This window comes from Tiliqua scincoides, chromosome 1, assembly GCF_035046505.1.
Source record: "Tiliqua scincoides isolate rTilSci1 chromosome 1, rTilSci1.hap2, whole genome shotgun sequence".
NCBI lineage: Eukaryota > Metazoa > Chordata > Lepidosauria > Squamata > Scincidae > Tiliqua > Tiliqua scincoides.
Genome location: NC_089821.1, coordinates 53,364,848 through 53,388,259, shown reverse-complemented (window position 1 = coordinate 53,388,259; position 23,412 = coordinate 53,364,848). Strand labels below are relative to the sequence as shown.

The window sequence follows — 23,412 nt, the reverse complement described above, 5'->3', positions numbered from 1 at the left end:
CAAATATTTTCAATTGAACTTTCCCCTACTATATTTATGTATGTTAAGCTATAAAACTCATGTGTATTTTTCCACCCACAGTACAAGTACAGAGATCTGACAGTTCAGGAAACAGTCAGTGTTATTAGCCAGTACAAAGACCTCAAACCTGTAATGGATGGATATGGTGAGTTCCTTTCTTACGTATTCTGTACTGGTGATCACATCCTGCATTTTTTTTGAAGCTGGTTGTATTCTAACTTTCATTCACATGAATGAAAGACAGCTCCCTCTGCTTAAGAATGGCGTTATCGTTGTTGAATGCCACCCCGTGGTACATCTCATGGTTTGCCAAAAGCTCCCCCAATCCTAAGGAGTGGATTTTGGATGTGGGGCTGCTGTCAAAAGAAGGGGGCAGAGAAGTTCCTATGTGAGAAGTTTTTTCCATGGATTTTGGGGTTTAGGATTAGGATACAGTTCTTTGTAGTAAAATGTACTTGCTGAAATTCAGGTAACCAGTGTCAATTTTCTATGAAAGAATGGAATATTCATTATGTTGCTTGCAGGTGGTCTTTACTGATCATTTCACTCTGTGAAATGTTGACAGAAATAATTCTTATTTGTGGGGGTGGGTGGGAATATTTCCAAAGCAATAGTTAAGTAAAGTGAGTGGTCTTCACATAAAGATTTTGTTTGCCTTCACCCTACGTTTTGTTTTGAAGGCAATTTTGATAACTACTTTAAAAAGATGCCACTCCTACATGGCAGCATTTGTCATAAATTCTTAATTGAATGGTGCAGATTTACCTATAATGCAAAAGGTTCAGAAGCATTTTGTGCTGTATGGTGCTGCCTATTAAGGCTGCAATCCTAACCACACTTTCCTGAGAGTAAGCCCCATTGAACAAAATAGAACTTACTTCTGAGTAGACCTGGTTAGGATTGTGCCCTTTGTGTCTTAAAATTACTTGTACATGAAAGAGGCCTCTCTCAGATCCGTAGATATATTTTCGTCACAGTACATATAACCTTGAATATCTGACTGTAGTATGACTAGAATGTGTCTTTCTTTCTAGTTTTTAATGATGGTTCATCCAGAGAATTGATGAGCCTCACTGGAACCATTCCTGTGTCTTACAGAGGTATGTGTGAGTTGGGTAGCTTGTGTACAGATTAACTGAAAGAATACAAATTTATCCTTTTATAAGTACAAATATGTTATTTGTGCAGTCACTGTAACTTCTTCCAGTAGTTGTACAACTGTATGGATGACTTCAAATATACATGAAGCAAATTAAAGAATGGATTTGTCGATGGTTATTGCTCATGATATTTAAAAGTAGCCTCATGTTCAGAGGCATCATGCCTCTGAGCAGTGAATGGATGAGTGGCCCCTGTTTGTGAGCTTTCATAGGCGTCTATCTGTCTCAACCTTATAGAAGTGGCATACTGGAATATTATTATTATTATACTTTATTTTTACCCCGCCTTTCTCCCCAAAGGGACTCAAGGCAGCTTACAAACAAAGTTAAAACAAGTTAAAAACATAATTTAAAAGCAGATAAAAACATAACTTTGGACTTTGAACATAACTGAACATAACTAAATGGACTTTGGTCTAGTGCAGGGATCTCCAAACCCTGATCCAGGGGCCAAATGCAGCCTGCGGCAAGCCTCTATCCAGCCTGTGGCCAGCCTCTTGTCTCCTGAAAGCCTCTGGCCCACTTGGCCAGACATGACTGGAACTATGCTCTGGTTGTGTCTGGAGGGTGTTCAAGGGCCAGAGAAGTGGAATGAAGGAGCCCATTCATTCATTCACTCATCTAAGTTCCATCTCTAATTTATTTAAATTTTATATTTAATTTTTTTTTCTGACCCTCAACACCGTGCCAGATATTTGATGCCAAAAAGTTTGGAGATCCCTGGTCTATTGCAATGAAGTAGTCCATTGAAGTATTCTGTACTTAGAAATAGTATTGCAACATCCATATCGTGGTTTGCTGTCTTGTAACTTTATTGTTTGGGGTGAGGAAGAGAATAGACTTGTTTATTTACCACTCTTTTTAAACCTATGCAGGTAACACATACAATATCCCAGTATGCCTGTGGCTCTTGGATACATACCCATTCAATCCCCCAATCTGTTTTGTTAAACCAACTAGTTCAATGACCATTAAAACTGGGAAGCATGTTGATGCGAATGGCAAGATATATCTTCCGTATCTACATGAATGGAAGCATGTAAGTACAATTTTAAAATGCTTAAATTGGGTCCAAAATTGTTTTATCATTTGCGACAATGTTGTTTAATGTTCCTTTATTCTTTGTGGTTTCTTTGCATTGGCACATTGTGGAATTCTGCATGTACGTGGAGTTGTGTATGTGCATAGAGTTGATCTCAGAAGTTTTTAGAACTTTGTTGAGCCTTCTGTCCAAGTGCTTAAACAGGAAGACCCTGTGCATGGTTGTGTGCCTCAAGTGCAGAAAGAATACCCAGTCTTTCGGTTCCTTTTCAAGTGCTGTTGAAGTAGCATCATTAGGAAGTTGTCTCTTTTCCCTTAGAAAGAAAACTCAGCATTTCTTCAGTAGATAACTTCATTGCAGGGGTTCCCAAACATCTTACCTTTGTGACCCACTACATCGTGCACAGTTGGATCCAGAGCCCGGCTAGCCCAGGAGGTGGCAACCTAAAATGGTGGATGACCTGGAAGTTGGGTTGGGGTCATGCTTGTGCATCATTTTCCATGTCACGATTCAGTTCCCAAAAGGTTTGCTGTGCCAGTGCATGATTTGGTTGCCATCATTTTGGATCTCAAGAGATTTCATGAAAATCCAGGATGCTGGCTCCTGGCTGAGCTGAAAAGAAGAGGCTGTGGGGTGTCATGACCCAGTTTGGGAACCACTGCTGTAGACTATCATACATAAAAATCTTCATACTACACAGCGTGGCACTTTGAGTAAAACCTCATCTAAAAAATTGTTTCACTCATTCCAAAGAAAAAAGGTTTCATCAGAATTCGTTCCCCCAAACTTCTAGTGTTTCTCTAGGGAAAAATTAAAAATTGTTCAGGGAGTAGGAACAGAAAAAAGTGTTTTGAATTTTTCCAGTTTCTCCTGGGCCTTCACATCTCTAAGCACACTAAATGGTTTTTCCCTTTGATCTAACAGCCTTTCCCATCCATCCATGGAAGATCTAGGGGCAGGGAGCTGAATAGGTGCTGTTCCAAATCTTAGAACTATGAATAAGGTGACATGGAGTGTTAGGTGCCCACTACAAAACCTGTAGCCCCCACAAGTTGACCAGTCAATAATTTTGCTGTGTAAACCACTTTATGAATGTTTTGTTGATATGCAGTATAAAAATATCTTTAATAGCATGTTTCCTAGAGATTATTCAAAACGTAATTGAAGGAGTAAGGCAAGATGTAGTTTCGCCCTTCCTTTTTTGTGTGAAATACAGAGTTGTTGCATGCTAAGCACAATGCTTCAAGCAGTCCTGATGAGTGGTACCCAACCAAGCCATCTGATGCTGCTTGTATCAGCAGCATATTGTGAGGGGAGTAGCGGAGTCTACTGCCACCTCCTTCCACCCCACCATGAAGGTGAACCACATTTATCTGCTTCCTGATCACTTGGGTGAAAAGCAAATCACCTATCTTATTACTTTGCTCTTTACCTGGTTTTCTAAAACCTGGAAGTGCAGGACTTTTGGTTTTATTCTGATTTTATTTGTGGAATTGTGTGAATGAAGGGGTTCCCTTGTTTGCACAGTCCCTTTAAATAAAACTGGTAGTCTTGCACTTCCAGGTTTTCAAAAACCACATGAAGAGCATGTTAAGAGACTTTTTCCTTTTCCAAGTTGTGGAGCAAGGTGGTACCACTCTAGGTCACGTCTCCCCTAGTGGGTACTCCTAATTGTTAGCAAGGGGAAAGGCAGGAAATAAACAAAGCTAAAAGACTGAACTCTTTTCACACTCTTGAACACAGCATTCTGTTAGCCATTGCCTTCATGAGCAATGCAGAGTTCCACTCCTAGAGACAGAGTCAAGTCCACCCTTTTGGCATGTTAGCAGAAGGAGTGACAGAACGTTTTAATCCACTTTTCCCGAAAGCAGCATATTTGGATTTATTGTTGGCGGGGCATCATGTAGGAGTAATTGAGAATCTCCTCTTTATGTGGAGAAATAGATTGTTGGAATTGCAAGAGCTTTGTCCCAGTCTTATTGTTAAAATTTTGTGCTATGTATTTTACCTATGCCAGCAAATCATGCTGATGCTTTTGCCGTGCTTGCTGTCTTTCATCTGCTCTGTAACTGATATGAATCTCCCATAAAATGTATTTTAAATCATTGCCATCCTCTACCATTGATGTAGATTGTTAATGAGCAATTAAGTTATTTTGGGTTGTGGAGAAAGATCAACAGTCTTTGATCTGCTTTTTCTCTAGCCACAGTCCGATTTGATAGGATTGATTCAAGTTATGATAGTTGTGTTTGGAGAGGAACCTCCAGTCTTTTCTCGGCCTACAATTTCAGCAGCCTACCCACCCTACCAGGCAACAGGACCACCAAATAGTAAGTGACTTATAGCCTTTTTACATGAAAATAAGTAGCAATGAAAGCAAATAAATGGATGTTAAATTACTCTATTAAAATAATATAATATTAAAAAAACACAAAGGTATGAGCTTTGAACTTGCGTGTTGCTTTTTCCTCTTCTGCCTCCTGCGCACTGCAACTCAAAACTTCCAATTGCATTTTAGCAGTAAAATCAGAACTTGCTTTTCTGTCGAAACCTGGCCAACTTTGATTTGTACAAACCAGTTTTTATCCAACCAGAATCAAATTACTGTTTGCCTGATTTCAGTGAATGGAAAGCAATGACTTATTATTAAACTAGGTCCAGACATTTTTAATAACTTTGAGGAGAGCGTTGAGGGAGAGAGTTTGTGAGCTTAAGCTTAGTGTTTGCTTAGTAATGCTAAGTATTTGCTAGTGTAATGCTTAGTGTTTATGCTTGTAATGCTAGTATTATATCCGAATTGTGCCCCTGTTATATCCTTTTGCTCACAGAAGCTGTCTCTGCATGACTTTCTTGGAGTTTTCCTTCCAAAGGCAGCCCCATGTGCATTATTATTATTATTATTATTTTGTTTACAACAGTGTTTATATTTTGCTTTTCAACAAAAAAGTTCATGAAGCAGTTTAGAGACAAAATCAAATGGCTCCCTGTCCCAAGAGGGCTCACAATCTTAAAAGATGCAGAAGAACACCAGCAAATAGCCATTAGAAAAGATGCTGTACTGGTTTGAAAAGAGATAGTTACTCTCCCCCTCCTGTGTATAAGGGGAACACCACTTGAAAAAGTGTGTCTTGCCCAGTTATGGCATCCCCACTGTTCCTGATGTCCCCAACCTTCAGGTATGGTTTGCCAGGAAGCTGGGGGAACAGATGAGGAAGATGGCTTGTTCTCATTTCATTGCATGAGTGCTACTTAGGATGAAACCCACAGTGCTTTCTTAAAAGGGTGTACTTGTTGTGTGGCACCTGTCTGTGCTGAAGCATTTCTATTGTTGAAGTATGGTTGGTTATCATTACAAATACTTGTATTACTTATAGAGCAAGAAATAATCCTGCTGGATCAGGTCAATGGTATATTCAGTCTGGTTTCTTGTCTTTTAAAGTGACCTGATCCAAATGCTTAAGATCCAGATGCAGAACTTAAGAGAGAAGCATTCATAATCAGAACTTGGTCCATATTGTCTGTATGGCCACGAGCACTTTAAATCTTTAGGTTCTTTAGTTAGGTTCACAGACATGCTGAGCATAGAGACATTTGTGGAAAATATATTTGTGTTTTCTGTATTTAAGGCTTAAATGTTACAGACAAATGTGCATGATTCAAACTAACCCAGTCATATCTAGACATGGGGTGTGGAAAGCATTGCCCTTGATACCCATACTTGACAGGTGCTACTGAAGTGGTTAATTGTCCTCAGAATGGGCATCTGTCAAAGAATGAACTCCTTCTTATTTATCCCTCTCTGTGCAAATGGGTAAATGATGCTTTTATTACCCTGGAAACAGGAATTGCTATTGGCAAAAGAAGATCCTTGTTTTAAGATTGCTAAACTCCTTATCAGCTTTGTTTTCTGGAAAGAAACCAGTGTTTGTTACTACCACACATAGCTTAAGGAGAGTTGTCGATTATATTTGTTGAAGGTTTTTATCCCTCGGGAATTTATTTTGCTGCTTTTGTAAGATCATTTTGATTATTAAGATCATTTTGTAAGATCAACGGTTTTGATAGCTTTTATTTTTACAGATTCTTCAAATTGTAAAATATTTTGTACAAATTGCTAGTTCTAAAGGACAAAAACCTCTAAATTGTCCATTGACAATGTTATTGATGCTTGCCTTTATTAAAGACAGTCTGTGGTGGGAGAACTTGTTGAATAGAACCGATGTTTTAAATCTGTCCAGTTAGCTCTGAGAAATGTCAGCAATGTGTTAGATAGGTTAAAAATCATTCCTGTTTAATTTAATTTGCTACATTAAATTAAGGGAAATGGCACAGTGAAAATTTTTGCCAGTAGGTGTCAGTCAGGTATAGATGTCTAGTAAGGTTTTCAAACTAATGACTAAATAAGACTTTACAAGATCAGTTTTTTGCAAGCACATATTTGTTTAATTCCTAGTTTTAGATAATATAGGAAAAGACCTGCTGGATCAGGCCAAAGACCCATCTCGTTCACCATTCCGGTGCCCACAGTGGCCTACCAGCTGCCTCTGGGAGGTCCACAAGCAGGAGAGAATGCATGCTTCTCTTCCCTGCAACTAAATGCTGCTGAACCTGGAGGTAGTGCATAGCCACCATGACTAGTAGTCATTGATAGACCTGTCCTCTATCAGTTTGTTCAGTCTATTTGTCCAACTATCCACGGTAGTGGCATTCACCACATCTTGTGGCGGATTAATAATGTCCTGTTTGAAGAAGTACCTTCTTTTGTCTATTCTAAATCTCCTGCCAGTCACTTTCATTTGGATGACCACTGGTTCTAGTATTGTAACAGTCAAAGAAAAATTTCTCTGTCAACACCATGTATAAATTAAGTCTTAATCATGCTCTCTCCTTAATTGCCTTTTTTCAAAGCTAAAAAATCTCACATGCTATAGTCTAACATTGTAAGGAATGTGTTCCAGCTCTCTGATTTTTCTGGTTGCCCTCTTTTGAGCAACCAAGCTCTAGAACATCCTCTTGAGGTGTGGTGACCAGAGTGGCACATAGTATTCTAAATATGACTATACCATAGATTTATGCAGAAGCAGTCTTATCTTGATCTTAGCAGTCTTATCTTGGGTCATTTCCTAATTCATTAGTAATTTAATCTTAAAATTTTAAAATTAGTTTAAAAATTGTGTGGCTTTTAAAAAACTATCAGGGTTTAAAGGTTTGCAGCATTATTGAAAGTTTCACTTAAGCAGTGAGATAAGCATCCATGGTTGCTGGCATTCGGACAGAGAGTTAAAATGCATTTTCGCAGTTTGTGCAGGCAAAACGCTTAAGTGCAAAATGGGTGGGGTTATTAGGACTGGATGCCATACTGGGGACCAGATCGGAAGACTTTAGAAAAAAGATTATGTTGTTGTGCTGCTGGTTGCCTGCTCCAGAGTCAGGACATCTGGAAACCTGTTTTTGCATACATTTGGGCTGTTAAAAATTATAATTTAAAAGTCTGTAGAATTTACTAATATTAGTAAAACTACTTGGTAGTAAAAGTAGTATTCTAATAGAACTGTTCTTTGCTGTTTAATAACACTATCCTGAATTGTAAAAATGTTCAAAATTGTTGTGCCCAGCTTCCTACATGCCAGGTATGCCAAGTGGAATGTCTCCTTACCCTCCAGGACCCCCTCCTAACCCAAGGTAAACGATGATTCTGTCAATCTGCTTGTGTGGCTGGTAAATACTGACAGTGATCAGACTATGCTGTAGTGTGCTGGTTTCTGATAAATTAGGGTTTCAAAGCATAGGAATATGTTTTTTTTAAGCGTTCATTCAGAATTCCATTTTGACTAGCATTGAGGTAGGTTGTTAAACCAGACAAATCAATTTTCCCATTAGTATTGGCAACCTTCAGTCTCGAAAGACTATGGTATCGCGCTCTGAAAGGTGGTTCTGGCACAGCGTCTAGTTGGAGTGTCCTCTCCAGTGCGCGAAGCCTGGGTAAAGAAGGTATGGAGGATAGGCTGTTACCCATGCAGCAAATCCCCCCTCTCCACGTCGCTGGAATGGTCCAATGGAAAGGCAGAAGCCAATACGGTTGGTTCCAGCGGCGTCGCAGGAGTTGCCAGAACGTGACTGTGTTCAGCCATGAACTGCCTAAGGGACTCCGGCTCCTGATTTTGCCTCGAGGTTGACTCCTGAAGCCTTTTCCAGAACTGGATGTAGCCACAAGGCAGTGGAGGTTTGAGGTCAGAGTTTCCTTCTCTTAGATGAGCTGCCTTCCTAGGCTGACGAGTCCCATCTACCCGGTGGCTGTTTAGTCGCCTCTTACGACAAGTACAGCCAAACTGAGGGCCTATTCTTAGCCCCCAGCCCCCAGGGGTTAAATTTTCCCATTATCTAAGCATGAAAATAGCAGAAACTCTAAACTTTTGCAGAAATCCTAAACTGTGCCCCACTGGAGCATGGTTCATGGCCATACTATAGCTGAAATTAGAGATGCCTCTATATATTAAAGATAAAGCAGGCTGCAAAATCCCTAGCTGTCAACATGCATGAATTACTGAATAGACTGTCTACCCCATCCATGTGGATTTGTGTAGAATCCACAAATGTGAACAAGTCTGCAGAGCAGGAAATTTTTAAGAAGTATAGAATTTTTGAATTGTGTCATGTATTTTTTAAACATGAACTAGAATGGGTTTATTTAATACTGTGGTGTCACTGAAATCTGTAAATGATAATGAGTTTATTCACTGTCTTGAATAACCACAGTTCACCACTCTGACCTTCATATTTGAATTCCTAATCTTTATTTTAAGTTTTAAAATTGTTATAACACACTTATTTTGTAGAGGACTATATTACCTAATGAATATCTTTTCTCTTCCCTTCAAGCGGTTACCAAAGCTATCCTTACCCTCCCCCTAGTGGACCATTTCCAGCAACAACTAGCACACAGATCTACCCTACTCAGCCTCCTGTGACTACTGTTGGTGAGTAATTGTCCTCGTTTCAGAGTTAGTGTGTGACATGTCTGGCTGTAAGTATATAGAAAAACAAAAAAGTGTGTTTCTAAGTGCATCATGTTATTGCTGTATTTAAAACTTGAGCTTCTAAATAAAGGAATTGCATAATGTGCATCAATAGAGATATTTTGGTGAAAACATTAGTTACATTATATCTTCACCATTAAAGGTGTCACAGATTTTGGTTTTCCTCCATTGTTTTATTTACAAAACATTCATTAACAGCCTTTCTTTTTCACACTTTGAAAGGTTTTGTTTTTATTAATTGACCTGTGTAATAAAACCAGAAAGCAAATAAAACAAAACTTCATATTTATTATTTTCTCTAATGTCATTATTCTGAGGGGCTGATTTGTAGCTATGAGCTTTTAGATGGGAAGGAGGATTTTATCGGACTATTCAGCACATCAGGAGCTGTGACATTGAAGATACTCTCCAGTTGAGCAGAGTGAAGAGTCATAGCCAATGCAATGTAACTGCCGTTCAAGTGGCGATACTACAGTCTGTTTAGAAACCTTTTGCGCATGTCAGCTGAGGATGATGAACAGCAGTTACAGATGAAGTTAATTGAAGAAGTGTTGGTTACTATATAATCGATGCCACTGAACATCTGTTTTGTGGATGCGTAACTGGACCTGAACTAGCTACTCCAGCATGTGTGTTGCCCCTGTCCCGGTACAAGAGAAGAAGTGTCATCATATGAAAAACATAGCTTAACACTATACAGTACTTAGCTATGTACACAGATGAGCAATCCTTTCAGCATCCATGCCCATACTGAAAATAACGTAAAATGGAAGACAACTACTGATCTGCATCTTTTGCTTATATATAAGTAGTCAGTCCTGCTCAGGGAGTAAATCATTTGAAAGCCATATGCTGTAGTTCTACATGTGTAGGGATATTTGCCTCCAACAAAGATGGTTCAATAAGCAAAACTTGACAATCCATGATAAGACTGTGGGTTAGAAAACCCAATGTTGTTCAGTATGGGGACAGGTGGCCGGAATTGAGAAGCTTTTCTCCCAGCTGTCATAATTTCCCCTATACCACAAAGGATGTATTTGTATTGCAAAATCTTGTCTTCAGTTTTATTGAACTATGAGGGTTGCAGAAAGAATAACACGGCTTTTGAAACTTTATTTGGGAGGGTTCAAATGTATATATCCAAGGGTAACACATATAATGTATTTACTTAATTCAGGCTTTCTGGATTGGTAGCATTTTTATTTTGGAAAAGAAATTGGGTAAAAAAAAATGACCTGTCTGAAGCAGTGGGGAAATGGAATACGTATAATTCTACAGTCTTAAGATCCTTTCTGCTTGCAGAGCTTTCTCAACTGTCATCTGCCATCCTTGACAAACTGTATGACTGCAAAGCTTTAATAGTCCCAGCTTTCTAGGCTGGTTTGCCTTCTTGAAAGGTGTAGGCATTCTTCTATCTTTTTCTCTAATCCTTTCATTAGTTTTTTGAAAAACCTGGGCGAACATGACAATCCGTAATCTATTAATGTTCATTATCTGAGGAGACCAAGTCTGTCAAACTCAGTTAAATGCTTTGTAAAGAGCTAAATGTGAGTTAGCATCTCTTCATCTCTACAAGTGACAAAGACATTTCAGTTGGTTTTATAAGATCGATCAGAAGGGGATATGAAAATGGATTCTTTTTCTTTGGTTTTATAAGTTGAGTGCAGGCACTTTAACCAGTAAAAACATGTGAGAAAGGTAAATTTCCTTCAGACACCTGCTTGTTGTACAGCTTTCTGGACATGCATTCAAATAAAAAAATTGCCTTTGCAGATTGAACAGCCATGTATTTTAGGATGGAGGCATCTGTCTCATGTTTTTATTTTAGATTTACATGGAATAATGCAGAATAAGCTACACTGGGCAAAGTTTTCAGGAACTGCTTAGAACACAAAGTTTATGAAGCATTAATGTATGTTTGTTCTCTTGATAGCAGATGGCAGAAGAAAGCAGAAACAGGTATGGATATGTGGTCATTCTTATGTTTTCTGGGCAGAAAAACGGGCACTCGAAAGAAGCTTTGGCCCACAGTTGGGCATTCGAGTGGAAGATGCCAAAGTACATTGGCTAGGAAAGAGCGGCATGACATGGGATCAGTTAATACCCATCCTGTTGCATACACGACGACGACTAACTGATCCTGATATTCTAGTGATCCATCTAGGAGGAAATGACCTGGGGACAGACGAAAATGTGGATATTGTACAGCGAATGAAGAAAGATTTAGGACACCTTAAACAAATATTCAAAAATAGTATTCTGGTCTGGTCCAGTATTGTGCCTCGCAAAGTATGGAATCAAGAGTTGCCTGATAGAGTGGTGGAGAAAATCAGAAGAAGAGTCAATAGGGAAATCAGCAACTTCATAGAGTATATCGGTGGGAGTGTGATCAGACACGATTCACTTGTACCAGAGTCTCCTGGATTGTTCCATCTAGATGGCGTCCTCTTGTCTGAAAGTGGCACCGATGTCTTCAATCTGGATTTACTGAGTGTTTTGGAGACTTTGATTTGACTGTTACTTTGAGGAAGAATTCTTAACACAAGCTTTATTTTAAACCAGTATGAAAACTCTCCAGGGTTAGAGATTATTAGAAGAAACTTGTAAACAGTGTGGTACAAAGAATGTTCAAGCACTGGGGTTGCCCTATTAGTATCATGGTGGGTATTTATTGGTAAAGGAGTTTGTCACCTGTGGTACTGTCTTGCAACCACTGCAATGAGGCACTTACCCTCATACATAGCTATTTTGTGTGTTCCCTTTTTTTAATGCATTGAACTCAGTTAACTTTTGCAGTTTGCCTAGAGACACTGCCAGATAGTTTAACCAAGCAGTTCCTGAACTTATCATGGTCATGGCCCTTTCATAATAGCCTCTTCACTGCTCTCCCGGGCGCCACCATCTTGGATTGCATGAGATCTCATGTGATCCAAAATGGTGGTGCCCAGGAAGAGCTGGGAAGAAGAGGTTGTGGGAGAAGAGACATCGTGTGTTGTCCCTCTGAGTTTGCCTTGGTATCCTGAGGTGCCATGGTGCACAGTTTGGGAACCACTGGTTTAACCCCTTTATAGCCTAAAATGCTCAGCAGATGCAACATTGTGGGATAGCTACCTAAATTGCAAGTAATATTGTATTCTGTCCAGCCCATATAAAACAGATTTGAACATTGCATGTCATAAATGTTGGCACCTAATATTACAGTTTATAATTTCAAAAAATGTATAACCTTGAAAGAGATGGGTTTCTCTAGATAAACCAGGCAAGTGATTTAAAGCTCTAGCATTTTTTTGTCCCATATCTTTGAAAATATGTTACCACAAATAGATTTGCTTTATACAGTTAAGTAGGTTCAGAACCTATTTGTGGAACAGTGTTGACCATCTGAATGCTTATTTATATTAACATAGTCACAATCTGAAAGGTAATAGGTTAATGTACCTATACATGAGATTTTTAACTGATGTGTTAGTCTAGATGTTGGAGTTTTAAAGGTAGACAAAGCAGCCTTTGTCACTTTGGAACTTTTGGATTCCAAAAGATTTGGAACTTTTGCATACAAGCTGCCGCATTCATTTTTATAGGGAGAACAGATCTGTGTCAACAGTTCACATAAGAATGCGTTTGAAGATTTGCTTCTTCTAGAAACACATGGAGAAGTTATTCTGTGATGGGAGCAGAATTGTTTCTTAGCTTGGGAGACCTAGAGCAGCTTGCTAGCTTGTAGGAATATTTTTTTTTAACCCATTACTTCTCAGGGTGATTATGGCACACTGAAAGTGCTGTTGCTATGATTTCACCACCTTGAATTAATGTCTTACTGTGTACTTCCTAAGATCTTGTTTCATAGTAGCTGTGAGAGTTGGGTAGGTGAGAGCAGGGTGTGTGTGTATTTTCTTTGAAACAGGTATCTTATGGGATGGGGAAAAATACGTTGTAGAATATGTTAAGTGTATCACATATGGGGTTTGCTGGCCTGAAATCTGTTTAACTATTTGACAGTGTCTCTGGGTTGAGCAACGTTTGCTTTGGCATTGCTTTGTTGTCTTTTCCTGGGAAAAAGGCAGAAGTCCAGAACCAGAATATTTTTAATAAGGGCTTAGAACACAATACCATATTTATGTTTTAGGTGTTATTAGGAAAAATGTAAAATACAGGGAAATGTAAACACATGATTTCTGTTTTTTTTTTTAATTACACAGGAAAGGGATATACAGGTCTCTTCATCCCTGCTTGATTGACATTCTTGCTATTGATACATGAAACTTAAGTAAAAATCTGTTGTAAAAAAGTCACATTAAAAAATAACCTTGGGTGTTGGTTGCTAATTTCATATAAATTGCTTTAAAATAGTATTGTGCCTTTTAAGTTCCTTTCACAAGAGAGGCAAAGGGAGCAGTAAACTTGAATGTCTAATATGGTCTCCCGTCTTTACTTGAAGTGAGGTCACTACCCAGAAGAATGTTAGTTAATTCTTCACTATTTTTTTTAATATGACCAAACTTCCAAATCTGTTCAATTTAAAGTGGGCTTTGAAAGCTACAATTCAAACAGACATTTCTGGAATGTAGGGTAACAGGAATCAAATTCTAAACAAGATGTTGCATCTTATAGAAATGAACTTCACTGCATCATAAGATTATAAACCTTAAATAATGTGTTTGCTTTGAATACCTTTGAAAGTTCCCCACTAGAAAGAGGCAAATTATATAGCCTTTAGGAGAAATTAGGGCTGAATTTTACATATGTATGCAGCAGTCCAGCTTTTTCCATCGGAGGACACAGCAGCACTTAACTGTGTTCTCAACAAACTACATTTTGTATGCTTGCTTGTAGTGGGCCCTTTAAGTTCCAGTATTCTGGCAGGACCTACTCTTTTCTCTTACTGATGTTCGACAGTGTTTGATTAATAAATCTAATTTGTATCATTTGGTGATATGTATTTTAAAAATAAATAAATATTAATCTATATAGTCCTTATGTGGTATGTTAGCAATCAGTACTGAATTATGTGAATTATTTTTCTCCACGAATTTTTGAAGTCATATTTTTTTAGGCTGATGATTGCACTCTTCTATCAAACATGTTCACATTTCTCCCCAACTCTTTAACCTTTTAAAAAGAAAATAGAGAGGTCTGCAACCATGTATTCTCATATTAAAGCGAACTGGCAGTAGCTGTTGATACCTGAGTTGATTACAATTATCTACTCATGGGGGTATACAAACATTTTGTTGTACACATAGTTATTAAATTTGGGCAGTGGAGATTCAGTAATCACTGCTGTTTAATATTTTATACAATTGCTTGTGATCAGTATAGTGGTTAAAGTCACCAAAAACATAGCACACTAGTGCATTGTAATAAACAGCACTAGTGGTTAATGTGAAATCTGCTTTTGTATTTTTATGTTCGCTAATAGCTTATCCCTTGATCACCATTTTGAATTCGAAAGATTGTCTTCCAATAGTCTTGGTGGAATACTCAAGTTTCCTGAGGGCATTTTTTTACAGTGGTGTGCATGTTACACCTTACAAGGATCTATTTGGTTTGCAGACATGCTTAACCCTGTGGGGTAAATAGAATTTTTATGTAGTTAGAATGGAATCTTCTCAAAATGTTGAGAAAATTGGTGATTTTTACTATCATTTTTTAAGAATATTCTCTACTCTTTGGTTAAATTAAAATGCAGTTGTTCATAATTTTGTATTCCTGTTATCTGCCAGAATCTAAACTTTCCAGTGTATTAGTAGAAAGCACTTCAGCTAGTGCATGGGGAAGGGACAGTACTTTATTCCAGCAGCAACCCCTTGTACCTTGTGTATGGCATTATGGAGAGGTCCCCAAGCTTGAGGTAGGGGAACACAGTGTAGGAGGAGATACTGAAAGTATCTCTGACATATTTTTATGGCTATTGTGCTAAAAAGTTACTGAGATGAATAGGATTATTTCAAAATAACTGACTTCAAGTAAGCTGGAAATCTGGGTGGGTAGATTTTATTTTCAGAAAGGTCTTTATTGCTCAGATTTAAGTTAACAGTTTATCCAAACAAACTTCTTACCCACTCGAAATTGAATCAATGGAAACTTGTTATTCCACATTCTTTAGTAGTCAACAAATATGGTGATCTTAAATTTTTTAGAGACCCTATTTAGATCTCTGACCTACCTTTTGCAATAAATTTACTCTTCAGTTCCCACTCAGGCAAATCTGACAAAGCTATAGCAGTTTAACCTATATAAGGGTAAATTTTATTTTACCAGTTTTTATATTTTGCTTGTGTTCCTCTTAAGGAATGTCAATGCAACAGATAAGATTTTTTGCTAGACCATAGTTTAGCAATACACAATTTATATTGAAATTTGAACACTGTTTTATGCAGTAGCCCTGCCTTGTTGATGAATTAGTTTTGTTTATTAAGTAGATCTTCAACTTCTTGAACTGAAAAGTAAAGCCTTGACCAGTTCTTTTTTTCAAACTCAACTGCTCGTCTGCAGTACTGTAAGGTCAATACCATAAGGTCACTTCTGAAACCAGACTCTGTATGGCAAAGGTTAAATGTCTGAGTGTTCCCTGGGAGAAATGGCTATGTGCCATAAAACCTTACTAAAGGGTGGCTAATTATGGAAGTGATAGAAAATGTTAAGGTCTCATATTCTTTAAGGAGCTCTGCAAACCATTGAGTTTTCCCTAGTTTGTTTTGTGCACTTAAACTTTATGTGCAAGTGTGCAAATTGGTTTTCTGAATTTGCATTCCTGCCTCATTTATTGAAGAGGTTTCATAGCAGCAGCATTAGCCAAGAACTTATTACAAGTGTCCTCCAGTATCAGCGGGGAATAGGTTCCTGCCACTACCACAGATATCTGGATAGCAGTGAACCCTACTCAGATCCCCAGGTCACGCTCATGACTCGCCTCTCTTCTGTTGCAGACACTTTGCAAAAGGGAGATTTTTCTTCTGTTCGCTTTGGAACAGGGAGCAGACAGTGAGAACCTAGCAAGAGGACTTCCTGTTAACGTTCTTGCTATTGCCTCTATCAGCTACAGTCTTAACGTTCTCACTGTTTGCTTACTGCTTCCTATTCCAGAGTGAAATGAAGAAAAATCTCCCTTTTGCAAAGTGTCTGCAACTGGAGAAGTATGGCGTGGTGGAGGGGGGATTTGAGATCCGCAGATAAGTGAAACTGGAGAAACTGCAGTGAAACTGCAGATGCAGGGAGGGAGTGCCTGTATTTGTTCTACTATGTTAATATATAGAGCATACTTCATATATTTGTGGACAGCTTAACAAGCTTGAGGAAGAAAATATACAGGGCTTTATTTTTTGTGTTGACTTTTTCAGAAGCATTTTCAGAGTTAAGGATATAATTCTGAGCAATATTTACATTCCTTGTTAGCACATGACACAGTATAATTGCTTAAGCTGTGTGGGTTTGTTCTGCTATCTGTATATTGTCCTATAGTCTTCTCTGTTAGGCCTGTCTAGATGACTTGTTTTGGCATACTGTAATGCAGACCAGTTCAGATTCACTGTGACTCTTAAGTTCTGAGAGTATAAACAAACCCTTATCTTCTCACGAGCAGCCCAATCCTATGCTTCTCAGTGCCATGGGCTATAGTGGCGCTGAAATGGCCAGTGCTCTATCCTGCAGGGCCAGGCAAGCCACCATAGGTCTCCTCAGGGGAAGGGGACATTTGTCCCCTTACCCCAAGTAAAGCAGCTCCACAATGGGGCTTCTCAAGTCTGTGCCTGCTAAATCGATGGCGCACACTTAAGAAGCTCCGTGTTGGGCTTCCGAGCTCAACATGGGCCATAGGATCAGGAAGAAGGCGGCTCTGCCAGTCCCACCCCCCCTCCTGGACCAGTCCCCCTGCCCCAGAACACCATATCTTACCAAAATCATATTGATGGAACAGTATTCTGCTTTTCAGAACTCATAGTTCATGCAGAATTCAATGTGATTAGCCAAGATAACATGGAATGTGAAGCATAGTCAGTTCTAGAACATTAAAACACTCCCTTTTGGATATTGAAAGTGCAACCAATGAATTAAAACAAGAACATTAAATTGTAACAATTTAGGGCCCATTTGCCTAGAAAATGCTATTGTTTTGAACTGTCTTAAGATAAGGCAGTGTAATATTGGTGGGAGGAGGCTGCAAAAGGCTTGCAATGTCTCTACTGATTTTAATGTTGGTACTTAAGTGTTTACATCAAGCAATTTTGTGGCACCAGAAAGTGATTGGACTTTGTATGCTGAGTTGTGTAACTCCACAAATCGTGCACTGAATCCATCCATTTGCCTGTGTTGCACATGGATCATTAAAAATTCATTACAAACTCACCATTAGTTCACTAGAGTGCTTGTTTTTATTTGTCTATTTAAAGGTATTGATAGCACCAATCAGATAGCAACTAGTTTAACAGTGGAACCCTGTACATGTTTACTTGGACGTAAGTTCCTCTGTGTTCAGTGGGGCATACTTCCAGGTAAGTGTGTATAGGATTGTAGGCGAAGAATGTTAATGGTTTTAAAGGAAAATAATTTGACCAAAATAATTTGATCAAAAAATTGATCATTAATTGAAAGGGATTAAAGGTTTAAACCTGTTGGTCTACATAAGAATCTTTGCTTGGATCACAAGTCTCTCGTTTATGTTTTAGTTAAAGTTAATATTTCAATGCTTTTAAAGTACTTTATTTTCCAATGTTTGCAGTACACCTAACATCTGATACTGCATTTATCCTACATAGTGTTATAAAGCAGTTTGCTTAACATCTCATGCTCAGTGGTAAAAGTTAGATGTAGAATGGGTGCAGAATGGCATGTAGCAGTCAGTTGTTGCAACCGCAGGACCGTTACCTTCAGACAGCAGTTCATGAGGGCAACCACATATTCATTAAACTTCTAAAACTAAAAGGACATGAAAAATAGAATTGTGTAGCCTGACTTCCTTCCCAGTTTTACACTGAATTGAATTCATGGTTTTTGAGTCGTGCTAGCATTTGAATAGGTGGTAGAGCACATGCTTCAGAGGCAGATGGTCACCTGATGGCATTTTCAGGTAGGGCTGGAAAAGACCCCTGTCTGAAATTCTGGAGATCCACTGCCAATTAGTGTCGATAGCACTGACCTTGATGGACAGATAGTATGACTCTGTATAAAGCAGCTTAATACATTCATATGTTTGATGTTATAAATTCACTTTTCCCATTAAATGGATTCTGAATGTTTTGTTAAAAAAACAAACCCCCACATGTTATGCATTTATTTGTGATAGGCTGTATTCTCTAGTTCTTATTCTATAGGTGTTCATTCCAGTCCTTGTGTGCCTATGTTTATTTTGGAACTTATAGGAATTCAATAAAATCTGTTTTGGTGTCTTTTCTGTTGTTACAAATTATATGCATCTGGCAGCATGTCTTGACTTAAATTTCTTCACATAAGTTTGGAAAGGTGCGTACTTTAAGCCTGAACTGTGTTGTATAAGAAATGTTTAATACTGGTAATGATGTGAAGCTTGAATTTGTAGCAGTATGTATCCTAAATTCTTCTGAGAAGGCACTTGGTTCATGCTGTAGGGGAGATTTTCACCAATTCCTCTTCTGTCTGTAGCTCCCTATGCCTGCAAAAATTGGCTTCTGTGGGTAAGGGGACCCTCATGAATAGGATGGCAGGAGACTTAGGAATTGAAGAGGAAATTGCTGATGATTTCCCCTCCCCCCCAATGGATACAACACATTGGCTTTGAAAGATTCTTTATGATTCTGGATAGAAGGGGAATCTTATTCTGTGAAAAAAATTATCAAAATTTATTTGAATGTATTTCTGATGTAATAGAAAAGTAAGATTGGCAGTGTCTGTAGGTCTTTTCTTCCATTTTAAAAACTCTGAAATGAAGTATAGCCATATTTAAAAACAAAGTGTAGAACACCGAGGTGCATTAATGTATTTGTGTTCAAAGAATGTTCAGTATAATTGATCTGAAGTTTGTTATACAGAAGAATTTCTTCGTGTGGTGCCACCAGCTTTCATTGTTCCTTGTATATTTTGAGCTTATACATTCTCAAGAGAAGAGCAGAAACACTTTAGGGAGCAATGATTGAGGCACTGTAAGGACTATGAACTTCAACTGGACTCAAGATAGAAGAATGGAAACAGTGGTCAATAACAGCACCCTGCTTTGTCATGAAATTGCTAACTGGACTTTCGGTGCATTAAAGAGATCTAAAAATGTAAAATGAGTGATTCAGTCTTCCATAATTCTGCAGTGAAGTTAAGAAGCTTATACCTGTTTTTACTATGACGCATTGAAATGTAATCAAATGAAGAAAAATGAAAGCAGGAAGAAAGAAATGCTGAAAACAAATAGTATAACTCTTCTTTTTCATGAAGTGAAGTCCTGAGTCCACAATAAGAAATTTGAAACGGAAACTTTAGTTACAAAAAATAATTTTATCCTGGAGATCCCACCAGAAGAGATGAAGCATCAGCAAGACTAGAGCAGATTCAAAAACTGCAGCATGAATGGACATTCTCAGTAATTCACTTCTCTTCCTTGGGAGGACGCTTTAGTTGACACTGCATATTACCTGCTTAGGAAATTGCTGGGATGGACCATAACACAATGATTTCTATCAGCTCAATGCCGTTTGTGGCACTGGACACACTTTAATGATTTCTGTCAACTCAATGCCGTTTGTGGCGCTGGACACACTTTAAAAGAAAAAGAATGGACTAATTGTGAAAGTTTAATTGAGAAGAAGAGTGTAATATAAGCAACGTATGGATGGCGGCAAATTCTGACTACATATGAAACCTGTGGGGCACTTTGAGTTGGTGTGTTAAGGTAAAATATGATTTTTATACTAGAGTGGTGTTCCTAATTTTTGCTAGCTTCAGTATTGTGGTGTGTAACTTGTACAGTGTATCAAATACTTACTAAAAATATATTTAGCCTACTAATAGCCATAGTTCAGACAGGACATTTATATGATAGAACTTCAAATCCTAAATGTAAAGGAAACTTGTAAATCGCCTGAAAGGAGAAAGTGGAAAAACTGCAGATTCGAATGTGTGCTGTGAGTTTGTAGTGGATGGAAGGAAGGATCTTATAAGGAAACTGTGCATGATTGACAAATGTTTGGAATTATATGTTAAATGGTAATAAAATTCGCTGTGTAGTTTTTTTATACAACATAATATTAATGCGGAAGCAAGATTTTGTATCAAAAATAAAGCAACATTTAATTGTTCATGGCATGTAGCTCTGTTGCAGCTCCTTCTCCAATTTCTCAAATGATGAATAAGAGTAGTTGTGCAACCCAAATTCTGTTTCCAGAATATAATTTTTTTAAATTCTGGGGTGTATCCATTTACACATGAATAATTCAAGAAGGACGGGATAGCTATGAAGCTCAAGTGTATGAGGACAAACCTTTGTACAAGGGGTTTTTTGTTGTTGTTTAATGAATGCACAAACACACCATTGGTTCTTATTTCTCTAAATGCAGAATTCTGTAGAGAAGAATTTTATTTAAAATTTTCAGTTGCACTCTGATGAAACAAGTTGGGAAAGTACAAGCAGATTCTTTGGAAGTTCATGATACATCCTTTAAAGTGTAACTGCTGAAAATTAAGCTGATATAATGTACTCCAACGTGTCTGTTTGCAAGGCTTTTAAGAATAGTCATGTCCCACAAATCCCCTCAGAGATAGAAGTGGAAGGATTTTTCTGACTGTGACTCTTATTCTGCAGGTCCCAGCAGAGATGGCACAATCAGCGAGGATACAATTCGAGCTTCTCTTATTTCGGCAGTCAGTGATAAGTTGAGATGGCGAATGAAAGAAGAAATGGACCGTGCCCAGGCAGAGCTTAATGCCTTGAAACGAACAGAAGAGGATCTGAAAAAGGGTCATCAGAAACTTGAAGAGATGGTAACTCGCCTTGATCAAGAAGTGGTAAGCAAAATGAGACGTTTGCTGTGCATATCTATTTTTCCTTTTACACTGTTAATCATTTGAGTGCATGCCTTGCTTCTGAAATATAATGCAGACAGTTTGGTTGCTCAGAGTACCTAGAACTTTTTCCTTGCTTGTGAATGTGAACTCTTCGTGAATGTGGTACTCATCTAAAAGGCATCCCCTGTATGATGGGAAGGCAATTGTAAGGCTTAGAGAGGATTCTATCCCTACCCTTGCAATCCTTCTATTCTACTGCACAGCTGACTTTCTGAATGCACAGATACATGTACAATGCTGACATTAGTTAGTCCCACATCTCTGGTGACCCATGAGGGTCAGTAAAACATGAGGAGTAATAGCTGTGAGATGAGCAGGTCGAGGTGAGGTTGTTGATGTGGGAATAGAGAGGGGTTCACTGTAAAGAAAGCTAATCTAGAATTGTTAACCAAAGTCATGGGAGCCCAATCCTATCCAATTTTCCAGTGCCAGTGCTGCTGTGCCTATGGGATTTGCACTGCTTCCTGTGTTGGAGGTGCAGTCACAGAGGCCTCCTTAAGGTTTGGGGACATTTGTTCCCTTACCCCAGGGCTGCATTGCAGTTGCAGCGGTGCTGGAAAGTTGGATAGGATTGGGCTGTGAGTGGGCAAAGATACCAGCATGGATTTGAGAGCTGACATGAAGGCCCAACCAGGAGGAATCAAGTCCTATAGGAGCTGCTGCAGAAGTCATGGCATTTAGAACTAGTAAGCATAAGCAAATGTTGAACAGTGCAGTGACTCTGTATATTGTCTCTAAATGCAACTTGCTGCTTGTTGTATGTAGAGTTAAATATCAAATTGTTGCATGCTTCTGTTCTTGACTAGTTCAATGGACTTTCTCCTGGATGGTTCCTGCAATACTGCCAGTAACCAGTGAACAGGGCAAGAAGAAGAAATGCTGTAGGGATGGGAAAGGAGTTGCATTTCACACACTGCAGAGGCATTAAAACTAATTTTTCACCTACCAGAGGTGAGACGGAAATAAGCTGTGCAGGGGCCTGGATTCTAGCATGGTTCTGGAACCTGGTGCAGCCTGGCACCAGCCCTGATAAGTGTAGCCCTGCTGGATCCACTAGTGTTTTCGTTGAGTCCAGCATTTTGTTTTCCGCATTACCCAGTGAGATTCTTCTCAGAAGTTTGATCTGGTGGCTGGTGTGATCCAGGGGCTGGGAGGGAAGATTTGGTCACCATGCTTTGCATACCACTAGGAAGGCAACACCAAACCCTAGGCAGCAGGGAAGACCTGGGCCAGGTATGTGAGAGACAATAGGACTATGATGGTAAAAGAGAAATTTTTGGGGGGGAGCGGGGTTGATTGTAAGGACAGTAGCAGGTTTTGAAAATGAAATAGGACATTTATCTTTTAAATAGCAGATAATTGCTTTATACATGAATATGTTCAAAGTATTAGTCATAGAACAATGTTCAATGGTATTATGAGATTTAGAACATTAAATGGTTATGAAGGCATTTTAAGATACATTATGTTTTAGGCTGATGTTGACAAGAACATTGACCTTCTGAAAAAGAAAGATGAAGAGCTGAGCTCTGCCTTGGAAAAAATGGAAAGTCAATCCGAAAATAATGACATCGATGAAGTCATTGTTCCCACAGCACCACTTTACAAGCAAATTCTGAATTTGTATGCTGAGGAAAATGCCATCGAAGATACCATCTTTTATCTGGGTGAAGCACTGAGACGTGGAGTTATAGATCTTGATATTTTTCTAAAGGTAGGTTTGACAAAATAGCAAAGTACACAAAGGGTTGTGTGTGTGAATGACAGAATGGGGAGTGCTTTGAGACTGGTCACTTCTGTCTTTCCAGGTCACTGAGTAAATTAACACAGATATATATCTTGGTGGTTTCTTTTGGAACCATTAATGAACTAAAATACATGTTTTCCTTCTCTCTCTCTCTCTCTCTCTCTCTCTCTCCACATCATAAACAAACCTGCAGTTTAGAGCCTCTCCACAAGCACTTTCTCTCCCCTCCCTAGTCTCTGTACTTCATCACAACTACTGAAACCTACATCTTTTCTTTGGATGTCATATCTCTTTCACATTTTGTTCTGTGTACCTAAACTGCATTCTTTCTCTCCAGATCAAATAGATTTTTTTTCAAATGCAAAAGGAAGGAGGCATGCTTTA

The 23,412-nt window shown here is 38.6% G+C and overlaps 1 protein-coding gene across 1 annotated transcript in view; it reads left to right on the top strand.

Annotated features, from left to right (window-relative positions):
• TSG101 (tumor susceptibility 101) overlaps positions 1 to 23,412 on the top strand; it is a 29,595-nt gene that overhangs the window by 4,882 nt on the left and 1,301 nt on the right. The window contains exons 2-9 of the mRNA XM_066609526.1: positions 82 to 166; positions 1,056 to 1,121; positions 2,057 to 2,220; positions 4,427 to 4,553; positions 7,839 to 7,905; positions 9,103 to 9,200; positions 21,019 to 21,221; positions 22,756 to 22,995. Coding sequence (XP_066465623.1) covers positions 82 to 166; positions 1,056 to 1,121; positions 2,057 to 2,220; positions 4,427 to 4,553; positions 7,839 to 7,905; positions 9,103 to 9,200; positions 21,019 to 21,221; positions 22,756 to 22,995 — 1,050 coding nt within the window. The remainder of the gene's footprint in view (positions 1 to 81; positions 167 to 1,055; positions 1,122 to 2,056; positions 2,221 to 4,426; positions 4,554 to 7,838; positions 7,906 to 9,102; positions 9,201 to 21,018; positions 21,222 to 22,755; positions 22,996 to 23,412) is intronic.